General features: G+C 41.2%; 1 protein-coding gene across 3 annotated transcripts; it reads right to left on the bottom strand.

The window, feature by feature from the left end:
- Positions 1-4389: 4389 nt before the first annotated feature.
- On the bottom strand, positions 4390-8416 carry LOC127453322 (cannabinoid receptor 2-like). 3 transcript variants are annotated; one of them, XM_051719651.1, is made up of 5 exons: positions 8303-8416; positions 7836-7862; positions 6796-6898; positions 6209-6591; positions 4390-6052 (listed from the first exon to the last, which is right to left on the bottom strand). In XM_051719651.1, exons 3-5 carry the CDS (start codon positions 6875-6877, stop codon positions 5528-5530), a joined length of 990 nt encoding a protein of 329 aa, XP_051575611.1. In that variant the 5' UTR covers positions 6878-6898; positions 7836-7862; positions 8303-8416; the 3' UTR covers positions 4390-5527. The 3 variants fall into 3 exon arrangements, with proteins under 3 accessions (XP_051575611.1, XP_051575609.1, XP_051575610.1); XM_051719649.1 differs by having other exon boundaries at positions 4390-6591; XM_051719650.1 differs by lacking the exon at positions 7836-7862 and having other exon boundaries at positions 4390-6591; positions 8303-8403.
- Between the last annotated feature and the right edge of the window lie 6177 nt (positions 8417-14593).

The raw sequence follows: 14593 nt of genomic DNA on the forward strand, positions 1-14593 counted from the left end.
TCGACCGATTGTTTAGGATTAAAATAGTGAGAAGCGATATTGTTAATTGTATTTATATGAATTAATAATGAACTTTCACTGCTGGGAACACTACAATTATCTTCTCAATTGTCATGTAGTCTTATGTTGGAACAATAAACATTTGATGTAGCCCAATATATATATATATATATATATATATATATATATATATATATATATATATATATATATATATATATATATATAATTATTTATTATTATTATTATTATTATTATGCAGCATTTTTACTACAAAAATGAAATACAAAATACTGCGCGGAAACTTGGTTTTGTGTGTGTGTGTGTGTTTTAAGCGGTTTATTAAAACGAACCGTCGGTTGCTCAAAGAATCGGACTTCCCAACGTTATTTGTGTTGATGTCCTGGCCTATGGTTACAAATCGCAATGATTAATAATTGTTGAAATTGACTGTTATACTAACTTGGATTAGTTATACTATACTATACTTGCCAATGTTTAGCTTATCCTGCACATGGCTTCTTGCGCCAAATTGTATCTAGAGGCTATATGCTTATAGAAAAGACAACTTTTACAACGTTTTAACAAAAACTCAAAATATTTTACATGCCATTTAAGATCTTTATACTTATGCACATTATCTGAGGTATGGCTATTAAAGAGGTAAATGTAATATATTATGAATAATAAATTCAGTCACCATGCACTTTCATTGCATTTATTTTAAAGGGATAGGTCACCCAAAAATGAAAATTATCTCATGATTTACTCACCCTCATGTCATCCCAGATGTATATGACTTTCTTTATTCTGCAAAACACAATTTAAGATATTTTGAAGAATATTTCTGCTCTGTAGGTCCTCACAATGCAAGTGAATGTGCCAAAATTGTGAACTCCGAAATCCACTTAAAGTGAGCATAAAAGCAATCCATACAAGTCCAGTGGTTAAATCCATGTGCTCAGACACGATATGATAGGTGTGGGTTAGAAACAGATTAACATTTAAGTAATTTTTTTTTTATCATAAATTCTCCTCCCTGCCCAGTAGGGGACAATATGCATGAAGACTGTGAATCACCAAAAACAGAAGAAGGAGAACGAGAAAGTGAAAGTGGAAAAAGCAGGGAGAAGAATTTATAGTAAAAAGTTTTTTAAATATTGATCTGTTTCTCACCCACACCTATCATATCACTTCTGAATATATGGATTTAACCACCAGAGTCATCTGGAGTACTTTTATTTCACCCTTATGTGGATTTTGGAGCTTCAAAATCTTGGCACCCATTCACTTACATTGTATGGACCTAAAGAGCTGAGAAATACTTCGATTCAATCTTCGATTGTGCTCAGCAGAAGAAAGAAAGTTATACACATCTGGGATGGCATGAAGGTGAGTAAATAATGAGAGAATTTTCATTTTTGGGTGAACTAACCCTTTAAGTATATGGTGACTAAGGCTTACATTCTGCATAACATCTCCTTTTGTGTTCCATTTAAAGAAGAAAGTCATATGGGTTCAGAACAACACAATGGTGAGTAAATGATGACAGAATTTTAATTGAGTGAACTAACCTTTTAGATGTATAGAATAAATTTATATCAGTTACACTCCAATTTGCTTTCTTCGCAGATAGACTTGTTGTTAACAAAGCAATGTACAAGAATAAAGGCCTACTTATAGTGTATCATCATAACAATTACTTTTCATAATCTAGTAAGAAATACAAACCAAGAACTGTGATAAATCCAGAAACTAGCAACAAGAATGTAGTGCCTCAAAGCATAAGGTACAATCTATCAAAAGGGAAAGTAAAGTTTTGTTAGTAGTCATCATTAATGCTGTGGGGGTATTTTGTTTCACAGTGTAATCTACTTATATTCTGGCAAAGGAGTCTTTTACGCTTGGGTCTAAACTCAGCTGTTCTGCATTTGTTTAGGTCATTCCAACCCAGAAAGTTTATCTAGAGAGATAGCTTTCTACACAGAGAGCAAGTGAACTTTTTACAGCTGATCACATGGCCAGGTTACGGTTTTTATTAAGCACTTTGAATAATTGTATTGTATGAAATACTGATTAAAATGTGTTCTGTTTACAAATATAATCTCTAGATGATAATGAAACAATGAAGCTAGTGTACTACAGAGTTTTATCAAGTCTTCCCAACACATTCTACTCTTAAACATAAATAAAATTCATAACAAGTAAACTTCAAGGCATCTATACTATAGCAATATATATTGTATTTCATATTGTTAAATTTATCATTTATATCCTGCATTAACAGCAGAATATTTTTACAATGCTAATGTTGTGTGTACTGTGGAACTGTGATGTTGCTGCTGTGCTGGCAATGAAGATGATAATGATGGTGTAAAGAACCCAAGTACAATTTTATTTATAAATGTGAAAATCCTAACTATAAACATGAAACATAAACATGAACTTGACTTAACAAACTTGGCATAGCATGAAACGACATGACATGAACAACGTACCAAACTCATAATACCTAACAAGGTACAATGGAAAACATGAGGGCTTAAATACTAGACATGGGAGAACACATGACAAAGATGACCAATGAACAAGTTAATCAAACAATGAACCAATGAAAACAAGACACATGAACATGGAGGGAAAACAGGACATCACGTGACTAGGGAACTCATGACATGAAACAGGAACTAGAATACAAAATAAGACATGATATACATGAACACACACATTAAACATTATATAGTTCCAAAGTTCTGTAGGGAGCTGGGGTGGGGGGGGGGGTGGGTCTTGAGGCGTGGGGCATGGCCTGGTGAGACAGGGCATGGGGCATGGGACCAGGGCAGAGTCAATGGAAGGTTGGACCCTGAGAGGCTCGAGGGGTGGAGCTGTGGAAAGCGGAGCCGTGAGAGACTTGAAGGGTGACACCATGGAACTTGGTACCCAGAGAGTAGCCGAAGACTCAAAGGGCCAGGGTGGAGCCGATGGCAGGGAGGACCAAGGCAGCGCTGGAGGCTCGGAGGAGCAAGGTGGAGCTGGGGGATTGGAAGACTGAGGCGGAGCCGGTGGGACTGAGGACCAAGGCGGAGCCGTAGGGAAGGAGGTCCCTGGTGGAGCTGACATATCAGAGGGATGAGGTGCAGCCAGAGGATCGGAGAGCCAAGGCCGAGCCAGGTGACCAACAGACCAAGGAGGAGCTGGAGGGACAAGGGACCCCAGCAAAGCCGACAAGCTGAAGGACCGCAGTGGAGCCGAGGGAACGCAGAGCCGAGGCGATGTCGAGGGACTGACAGGCCAAAGAGGAGTCCAGGCCTCGGAGGGTCCAGGAGGGGTCGGAGGGTTGAAAGTTACCCTTGCCTGCTCAGGACAACTAAGGGTGGAGTGGTGGTGTGATGAGTGGGCTAAAGCACATAACTGGTAATAAGAAGGTTGCTGGTTCAATCACCACAGCCACCACCATTGTGTCCTTGAGCAAGGCACTTAACTCAGGTTGCTCCGGGGGGATTATCCCTGTAATAAGTGCAATGTAGGTCGCTTTGGATAAAAGCATCTGCCAAATGCATAAATGTAAATGTCAATGTAAACACAAGGTCCACAAACACCATCTCCAGGTTCAACTGCTCAGATGTGGCCATGACATGGTGAGGAACATTCTCAGGCATGGCTGTGACGTGTCATGGAGCAGGCTCAGTCGTGACTGTGATGTGGCAAAGAGCAGGCTCAGGCGTGGCTGTGACGTGGCATGGTGCAGGCTCAGACGTTGCTGTGACATGGCATGAAGCAGGCTAGAGGATCTGGGGCAAAAGATGGCGCTAGCTCAGCGACCATGACAAGGAACTCTGGCTCGGTGGCCATGATGTGGAACTCTGGCTCGGTGTCTTGTCTTGCTGTGACATGGCATGGAGCAGGCTGAGGCGTTGCGGTGACATGGCATGGAGTAGGCTGAGGATCCAAGGTAAAACTTGGCTCTTGCTCAGCGACCATGTCATGGAACTCCGGCTCGGCGGCTGCGTCATGGAACTCCGCCTCGGCGGCCGCGTCGTGGAACTCCAGCTCGGCAGCTGTGTCGTGGAACTCCGGCTCGGGGGCCGCGCCCCCCACAGTGAATGTAGAACCAGTAATCTGCAGGGCAAGGTCGATATACTGAGCCAGACTGAGGGAACTGCGACCGCCAGCCATCAGGAAGGAAACTGGCTCACTCACAAATGTCCTTGAGGGCTACCTCATTATAGTTCACCCGGTAGGCCAGAGCGCAGAAGTCCTCCACATAGTCCTCCAGGGGACGATTCCCCTGACATAGGCGGAGGAGCTGAATTGCTGGGTTCATTGTAGTTTAGGTATTTCTGTAACGTTGCTGCTGTGCTGGCAATGATGAAGACGATAACGATGGTGTAAAGAACTCAAGTGCAATTTTATTTATAAACGTGAAACATAAACCTAACATAAACATGAACCTGACTTAACATAAACTTGGCATAGCATGAAACAACATGACATGAACAATGTACCAAACACATAATACCTAACAACGGACAATGGAAAACATGAGGGCTTAAATACTAGACATGGGGGAACACATGACAAAGATGACCAATGAACAAACAGAACTCTAAACAAGTTAATCAAACAATGAACCAAGGAAAAAAAGACACATGAACATGGAGGGAAAACAGGACATCACATGACTAGGGAACACATGACATGAAACAGGAACTAGAATACAAAATAAAAGACAAGATATACATGAACACACACATTAAACATTACAGAAATATTTTACAGATTGTTAAGCACACTGTATGGCTTTCAGGTACATCTAGCTAAAGAACTTGCCCCATTAGTCTATATCAGCTTTGTGTTGTGACTATTGCCAGGGCCCAGTGAGCAGCTTTCATAATTCTTTACATTATGGTGTTATGACTGGGTGAGTGCATAAATATTTAACTCAATTTACACAGCTTAATTTAGAACAACGTCCTGTAGGAGATGAGTATAACCTTCTTCTGACATTTAAAGTGATGCAAAAGAACCTCTCTTCCCGAAGTTAATTCTCACTGGACCCAACTCTTCTGGCTGGTTCTTTATATATAAATATAGATGAACCTTGAGCAAAGCCCTTGGATGGAAAGCCTTCATAAAATTGAGTTGATTGATTTATCATTGTAGAAATTTTCTGCAAATTAGGTAATGGAAAACATTGTGGACTCATAAACTTATAAACCTGTTAAGCAGCTTGTGTTGAGTTGCTTATGTTTTTGTTCTTATTAGAATGCCATTATTATTTGATGTCCTACAAATTATTACAGCAAAACAACAGAACTGCAATGTGGAAGCTTACCATCAGAAGCAAAGCATTATCGTTAACAACATAGTCATGATATCACACTATGCATGATAACATTATCCTGAAGACCTACATTTTTTGGGCTTTCCTGCATCCTCAGCAAAGATGAATAAAAGAGTTGACAAATTATTAATATGAAAATGATTAACAAAACACTTCACTTTATGATATTTATACGCTGTTTTGCTACATGTCTATACTCTCAGAAATAGTTTCTTGATTACTCTCACTGAGCGTATGATCCTTATTATTTCTTGTAAACTCACAACCATTTTTATCTTGCTGAATAACATTAGTATTTCCCAAATTACATTCCCTCAATGCTTTGAAACATCCCAGCAATGTTAAAAGTTCTCCCCTCAGCTCTCGGCAACGCAGGGCGTACAGAAGCGGGTTCACACATGAGTTCACCAGGCAGAGTGTACTACAGAAAGCAAACATTCGCTGTTGTTCATTTGTAAGGATCACTGAGACATCTATTATCATGAAGGAAAGGACGGGCAGCCAGCACACTGCAAGGATCAGGAGGATCAAACTGAAGGTGCGTGCAAGCTGGATGTCCATGCGCATTCGAGCTTGTCCTCGAAGACTCAGCCTCCCCAGCTGCGGTCCACCCATTACTGCTTCATGCCGATGTGCCTTCCACAGAATGAGGGCATAGGCCAAAATGATGAGGGAGAGCACCACGAGTTGCAGGCCTGACCAGCAGACCTGGTAGTGATGATCCACATAGGGGAAAAGACGGGAGCAAGGGCGATCCAACCAAGTTGTGCACCTCCAACCCATCAGAGGGAGAAAGGAGATGAAAATTGTTATACACCATAATAAAATTATAGCCAGCTTGGCTCTAGTGCGTGTTAGTAGCACCTTGTAATTGGAAGCCTGGTAGATGCAGAGATAGCGGTCTAGCGCTGTCAGCAGCAGGCTTCCCACAGAGCCTGTGAACGCCATTGTGACACCACCCAGCTTGAAGAGATATGTATTAGGGCTATCATTATTACTATAAAGATGGAAGTCTAGAAAACTGATGGTGAAGAAACAGCTGGCAAAGGTGTCTGCCAGTGCCAGGCTGCTGATGAACAGGTATGATGGGCGACTGCGCAGGGTGGCAGAGCTCGCTATGACCCCTAGCACTAGAATGTTCTCCAGGAAAGTCACAGGGCCAGCAAGGAAGCAGATTGAGCCAATAGCTTTCTTCTCTTGTTGAGTCAGGACCATGTAGCACTTAAGGCTATTGCACAAGCTTTCTCCTGCAACAGTTAAGGATCAAGATTAACAGATAAGGAGCAGAATAAATCTGGAATTGCATTAAAGTGTTATTTGTACATTAGTCATAACTTAAATATTGAGCTTTCACAAAGATTTAAAAAAGTATATTTAAAAATGTCACAACAAAACTTTATTGCAGATCAGAGAAGGAAAAATATCGAAATGAGAAACAAATATTACTGTACCTGCAGTTGAAACATTTTGTCTACTTTCATTTAAATAAAGCACAGTGGTTGCTTCTGGATCATGTTCGGTTTGGTTCTCCATTTTCCACAAGACAAAAATTATCTGTTTAAAATAAATGATCTATTAATAAAATGTTAAAAGTGGATCAAATGAATCATATACTTCAAGGGACACTTGGTTTTAAATTTGTTTATTTTCAGTCATATGTGTTGGCACATTGAAATTCTTTTAAATTTGTCAACTGTTTGAGTGTGTTTTCAGCTTTTAAACGTAATAATCAATGATAAAATTATACATATTACAGATAACACTAAATATTTAAGAGAGAAAGCTACAAAAAGAAAGTGTTAAGAGTAAAGCATGAAGAATTCAGAATTCCAACATAAAATATTTGAATTTGATCAAGTTCTGAAATTGACATGATAAAGAAGGATAACACACACACACACACACACACACACACACACACTTATTTAGCTCTCTTAACGTGAGAAGTCCATAACATAGACATATAACATAGACTTATAGACAACATCTACAGAACATATAACATAGACTTCTATTGCTTTTATATAAAGCTAATTATAATAACTTTAGACTAAACTTAACCCACACCCTAAACCTTACCTTAACAGAAAACTTTGTGCATTTTTATATACACTATATATATATATATATATATATATATGTATATATATGAGGATGGACCAAAATGTTCCCAAAGGGACGTTTTGTCCGATTAAACTTGTTTCTGGGTACAAATTTGTCCCCAAATTATAGTAACTCTGCACACACACACTCAAAATTCATATAAAGTGAAATATGTCTCCAAGCAAAATTTTTATTAGGCTAATGCATTCTATAAATACAACCGCGCATTATTCAGGCTGCATGGCTTTAATTGGGAAGAGAGGTGATATTATCCTGAATGAGAAATAACCAGCCTGGCCCATTGGTCTACATTCTAGTCATTTTGTTTAAGACTTAAAAGAAAGTCTAAATTAATATAAAACGATAACAGTAAGAACTGGAGATTTACCTCTGCTGGACAAAACACCACACAGTTCTATAACAAGATAAGGAAGGTTAAAAAGGCAATTGAGGCAAAACTATGTGGTATTGTTGTGTTCTCTCACGTTATTACATCATAACAATATTGTCTTCTTAGCCTTAAATGCTAAATAAACAAATACCATTCAACAAAACACCACAAAAAGTAGCAAAAGTAATTCAAAGATGTACTCTGAGCTGTTATCTGAAAAGTTCAATAGAAAATTAACTGCATTTATTTATGTGAGGATCAAACGCACATTATCTTGTTAAGCTGTTTCACGCTCTCACAAGTAAAATGTACCGTTCATAAATGTGACTTGTCATCACAATGCACATTTCTTACAAATAAATTAAACTTCTTATTAAAACAAGATAAAGCTGCTGTTCCTTATCTTTTCCCATAGGAGAAGTTTGGCATAGTCTATACATTGATCAAATAAAATGGTTGCTTACCTTTTGTTTTGCCGTTGGTAGTGTATTTTCAGAGGAAACCAGATATTTTTTTCTCTGTCTTTCTCATATCCGATCTTTCTGCAGTTGCCTCTGATTACAACACAATAACATATACCACACCCCCAATGACAGAGAGAAAGAATGAGAGAGAACCTCAATAAATACTCAATTTCACTGTAATTTCCTTCCAGACGGCTGTTATCATATTAACTGTGATGTATTCATTTTTATATGAGTAGAGATGCAGGTGACTGAGATTACAGTGACCAGGAAAACTGTTTCTGAGCAAAGAAAAGCAAAAGATGGACAGTACCAAACACCTTAATCTCTGAGCTGAAACATCATATGGTATCCAAAGAGGAACCTTGGAGTCCCATTGCCACAAAACAACATTCGAGTGATAAATGCTGAAACTCTTTCTTTACCACAGCTTCCCATCTATGTTGTGCCGACCTATTTCACCAGTTTTCTAAATCAAAGAGAGCAGATGGTGGAGGAAAATATTGGTTAACTCTCACTGCAGCTGCCCCAATTTTGATACATTTCCATCTATCAATTGCTTATTCTATCTATCTATCTATCTATCTATCTATCTATCTATCTATCTAACTATCAGCAAGCTAAAAGTACAGTATGTGTATATTTTTCTGGGAGCATGTTTACATCTATATGTTTCTCCCACAACATAGTCAAATTTGGCCATTTGACCTCTTCTCAAATCATGTGTGACCAACAAGAGCCTCCCACCCAACCTACTTTCCAAACTTAGATTACAAACTTGGGCCAAGCCCTGGATAGCTGGAACCCAAGGTTACAAGCAGTGGGCGTGCACTTCCATCTCCAAATACGGATTTTGATTAAACAGGCAGACAAGTGCCGTGTTATGCAACAGGTTTGCTGCTTGTGGGATAAGTATTTCATACACAACTGAAGGCATTCAAACAGTCACAAAGATCAGCTATCAACAACACTGGTCCAGACCTGAATATAATCTCTGTGGACTGGATTAAAGCACTGAGTTCTGAACATGACAAAATGTGTCATTTGAAAACTTTCAAATGTTTACCACCACAACCAAAACTGAATTACTAACAATTGTATATAGCCAAGATACCTTTATTCCACCCAGAGATCAGATCATGTCAGCACTGTTTTATTAATGTCAAGTTTTGAATTCTACATACTAACAATAATTTATTTGAATTCCAACAATATGCAGGAAGAATGGCATACATACGTAACTCATCCATTGCACACTGAGAAAAGTTTGTCTGTTAACATTAATGTAAATGTTATAGTAAAGTATGTCAAACAGCAATGATTTACCAAAAGTCAAATATATTTTCTGAATATAGTCTATTTTATATTCAGATAAATGTAGGGTGTTTATTTAGATTAAAAGAATAGTTCACCCAAAAATGAAAATTATCTCAATATTTACTCACCCTCATGCCATCCCAGATGTGTATGACTTTCTTTCTTCTGCAGAACACAATCGATGATTTTTTGGAAGAATATCTCAGCTCTATAAGTCCAATAAATTCAAGTGAATGGTGGCCAGAACTTTGAAGCCCCAAAAACCACATAAAGTCAGCATAAATGTAATCGAGTGGTTAAATCCATGTCTTCAGGAGGGATATAATAGATGTGGGTGAGAAACAGATCATTTTAAAATTCCCTTTTCAAAGATTTGGTCACCATTCACTTGCATTGCATGGACCTACAGAGCAGAGATATTCTTCTAAAAATCTTAATTTGTGTTCTGCAGAACAAAAAAAGTCACACATCTGGGATGGCATGAGGGTGAGTAAATGGTGAGAGAATGTTCATTTTTGGGTGAACTATTCCTTTAAACATTGACAGTAGCTTCCTTGGGGACAAAGTCAGAAATAGGACAACATGTCAAGAAGATTTAAATATGGCCTAAATGAAATGTTTATCTAACTTTTAACAGCTGTTGAACTTAAAATGTTCTCAGAGTTCCCTTACGACTCAGTACACTTGACATTCCGTTTATTAACGCATATGGTGAGTGCCTTCTTACACGACCTAGTTGAAACCTCTCTACAATAACACTAATATTCTAACATTGGCTATGATGTTTGAGCCCTGCCTGTTTTGGCGTGAAGCTGTCCGCTATAAAAACAGGTGCACAAACACCATTTCCTCAGAATTTCTTCCTTCAAGACAGTGATCATTTCTTGTCAAGAAGCCCTCACAGCAACGAGAAGACTCTCCGCTCCCCTGCAGTGCTCCGGCGAACATCACTCTGCCTTGCTGCTTGCCGCTTCGCTGGTGAACGGGCCTCAGCATCCTGATTCCCCGCAGCGCTTTGGCAGGTGTTGTGTATCCTTTCAAAGCAATTGCATATTGTGTATTGTATATTGTGTGAAATATAAATATATATTTATTTATATATATCTAAAAGAGTCACTTACGTGTTCGCATCTGTTCCGTAAGTGTTCCTTGTGCGAGAGGCACATCCCACCGTCAGATAAGCATCAGAGCTGCATTCACTGTCTGGGCCTTGCCCATGCAGAGTCAGCTCTCATGGAGACAGACTGTCCTCACTGCGAGGGCATGAGTTTCAAGACTCTTGGCTCACACATTGCCCAGATTCTGAGGGACGATTCAGCCTCACGTGCCCTTGAGTGGTCTCCCCCAGAGGAACCTGAACAGTCTCGCCTGGATGAATGGTTCCTGCAGTCTGGATTCCATCGAGCGGCCTCGTTCCGCAAATCTGCCCCATTTGTCCCGAAGTTCATAACGAACTGTCTAAGTCCTGGCATGCGCCCTTCTCAGGATGCTGTCCTCCCTGTGGAGGAGGTGGTAGCAGCACACCTCTGCCCAGCGAGTAACAGGGCGTGGAAATCACAGCCCATACAGCCTTCCGTGTTGACAAACATCCGCACTGGTTGGAAAAGCTTACTCAGGGGCAGGACAAGCTGCATCAGCACTTCACACAATGGCGGTGCTCCAGGTATTTCAAGCCAAGCTCCTCAAGCAAATGGATGAGCAAGGCTTCGATCCAGAGACATTCAAAGAGCTCCGCACCACTACAGACTTAGTGCTGCATGCAACGAAAGTCGCTGCCATTGGCAAGTCCATGGGCAACCTGGTAGTTCTGGATCGACATGTATGGCTGACCCTCACAGAAATGAGTGATAGGGAAAAAGCCACTCTGTTGGATGCTCCAGTGTCTCCAGCTGGCCTATTTGGTGGCTCTGTAAATAAGTTTGCTGAGCATTACTTCACGACTCAGCAGCAATCACAGGCTATGAAACACTTTATGCTAAAATGGAGTACATCACAGCCGGTTTGCCCTCACTCTGTTTCGAGCCGGCGCTGATATGGAAGCAGCCGTATCAGCGCCGGCTTCGCACCAGCGGAACAAACCCCCCTGCACAGCAAAAGTGCTCCTGATGGGCGCAGCCCTTCGAAGCGGAAAGCAGAGCCCGCGGGTCCCTCCGGGTCTGCTCCAAAGAAGGCTCGATTGGAGACACAAAACACTGTTCCCCATCTCCCCACTGCTGTTTATCGAGTAATAAAAAATTAGCACTCATTGCAAATGCACGAGATGCTCACACATTCTCAATAAAGAGATACCATCGATGCGGTTCTCGCCCCTCTGAAACTGAGCGACGTGCTCATCTTGAACTACCTCGATGATTGGCTGTTACTGGCACAATCAGAAGTTCTGTTATGCCAGCACAGAGACTTAATGCTTCAACAACTAAACAGCTTGGGCCTCAGTGTGAACTGGGCGAAGAGCACGCTCTCCCCCAGCCAACAAATCTCCTTTTTGGGAGTCTGCCTCAACTCCACGAGCAGGCGCGTGCACCTCATGAGTGAGTGCATTCAGGCCATTCTACATTGTCTGTATCAGTTCAAACTGGGGAGAACACTTCCACTGAAGCTGTTTCACAAAGCATTGGGGTTTATGGCAGTGGCATCTGCTGTCATTCCATTAGGTCTCTTATACATGAGACCTCTTCAGTGCTGGCTCAAGTGCCATGTGCCACAACATGCTTGGCACCATGGGCGCATGCACATCACTATATCCCACTGCTGTATAGCTGCTTTAGCACCTTGGACAGCTCCTGCCTTTTACCAGCAAGGTGTCGCGCTGGGGCAGATTGTCAGGTGGAAAGTGGTGACTACAGATGCTTCCAACACAGGTTGGGGGGCGGTGTGCAATGGTACCTGGACAGGTGCAAAGAAAGCGTGGCACATCAACCGCCTAGAGCTATCAGCTGTAGTCCTAGCCTTAAAGGCTTTCAGTCAGAAATAGTGAACTGTCATGTTCTGGTTCGCTCAGACAACGTGACAGTTGTGGCATATATAAACCGCCAAGGTGGAATTTATTCACCGCCACTGTTGAGACTGATGCGTCACCTCCTCCTATGGAGCGAGCATCATCTCCTCTTCCTGAGAGCGACATATGTCCCAGGCTGCCTGAATTACTGCACGGACCTATTGCCACGCCAAGGGGTTATACCGGGCAAATGGAGACTTCATCGTCAAACTGTATTGAGGATTTGGGAAACATTTGGCAAAGCAGAAAGTGATCTATTTGCCTCAGTGGGGAATACCCAAGCCCTGCTGGGAGCAGACGCAATGGCCCACAAATGGCCGGTGAAATGCAAATATGCGTTTCCCCTTGTGTGCCTGATTCACTCTGTCATATGCAAAGTCCGAGAGGACAAGGAAACGATTCTATTGGTTGCGCCAAAATGGCCCAGTCAGCTATGGTTTCCGGAAAAGTGAGAGATGCTGTACAGCTCGCCATGGGAAATACCGCTGAGGAGGGATCTCCTCTCTTAGGCGCAAGGCACAATCTGGCATCCCCAGCCCAATCTGTGGAACCTGCATGTATGGCCCCTGAACGGAGTGCGCTAAATGTGTCAGAACCGATGCATTCAGTCATAAACACCATTTTACAGTCCAAAGCGACATCCACCAGATGCCTCTACGTGCTAAAATGGAAGGTGTTCACTGATTGGTGTCTCTCACATGGCAAACACCCAGTAAACTGCCCAATACATGAAATTCTCATATTTCTTCAAGAGCGATTAGACGCAGGACTCACTCCGTCAATGCTCAAAGTGTATGTGGAGACTATATCTGCGTATCACGCACATGAAGCCGGCGCCACTATAGAGACTAAAGACTTTCTCACTGGATTGTCAATGCAATTGCCCTGGCTTATGAGTCGTAGGGTAAGACTTGCCCAATTGGTGTTAAAGCACACTCAACTAGAGGCATGGTCTCCTCATGGGCATGGACGAATGGTGTGTCCTTACAAGACATATGTTTTGCAGCAGGATGGTCTTCTCAAAACACATTTGCAATGTTTTCTGCATATCGCTGCCCCCTTCCACATATCGCAGCGCCATTTTATGGCGCATTCTGCATAACGTGGCGTCCCATGCGGCCCCATTTCGGGTTCTCCCAATGGCCAGTCCACGCCTGGGCAGGGCTCAAACACCATAACCAATATAAAAATATTGGTATTATTGTAGAGAGGTTTCAACTAGGTCGTGTAAGAAGGCACTCCCCATATGCGTTAATAAACGCAATGTCTCGTTCCCTTCATCTCAGGGAACTGAGGTTACGTACGAGATGTTATAGCACCATAAACAATCCATGAGAACATTATCGAACACCAAATGGCTTATATGCCACCCCTGAGCGCTACACTTATTTACACCTCCCCAAAATAACACCTTTGTTGGTTACTTTGTTGTTGAGGAGCACCATCACCCTTTCCTCCTATTGTCTTTACTACAACTCAGCCTAGACACTACTTCACAGGTTTTAATCTACCTGTTGTCACTCATGCAACACCTCTGAAGAGATGTGTCATGGTAGTAGTTTCTTCTCGGTTTCAAAAGAGGGTATTTCCTCTATCCCAGTCACACCCATCTAACAATTATGGTAATGTCTACAGGCTCTTTCAATAGGGAAGGCTAATTTATCACATCTTCTAAAAAAACCTTTACCAAATCTAAATCATGTTCTTTTCATCCCATACGATCATTTCCACAACACCTGTGTATCTTTTCTGAAGCTTGTACACAAATATTACGCGCGAGGTTCAACATTCTTTTTCATCATAAACACTGATTCTTTTTGGAATCATTTTTTTTTCTTTTTTTGTATTTTTAAACCCTTTAAAAAACAACACTGGTTCATTGTTCAACTGAATTTTACAGTGCGCTATGTACAAGTGTGCGGTACATCCTTGAAATTTGCAATGTTTGTATTAGGAGATTAAACCAACCGGAAATT

This window comes from Myxocyprinus asiaticus, chromosome 15 (assembly GCF_019703515.2).
Source record: "Myxocyprinus asiaticus isolate MX2 ecotype Aquarium Trade chromosome 15, UBuf_Myxa_2, whole genome shotgun sequence".
NCBI classification, from domain to species: domain Eukaryota; kingdom Metazoa; phylum Chordata; class Actinopteri; order Cypriniformes; family Catostomidae; genus Myxocyprinus; species Myxocyprinus asiaticus.

Coding starts and splice junctions, on each gene's coding strand:
- LOC127453322 (XM_051719649.1), bottom strand. CDS start 6,877: ATGGAGAACCAAACCGAACATGATCCAGAAGCAACCACTGTGCTTTAT. Junction 6,592..6,795: donor ACAAAATGTTTCAACTGCAG/GTACAGTAATAT, acceptor TAACTGTTGCAG/GAGAAAGCTTGTGCAATAGC.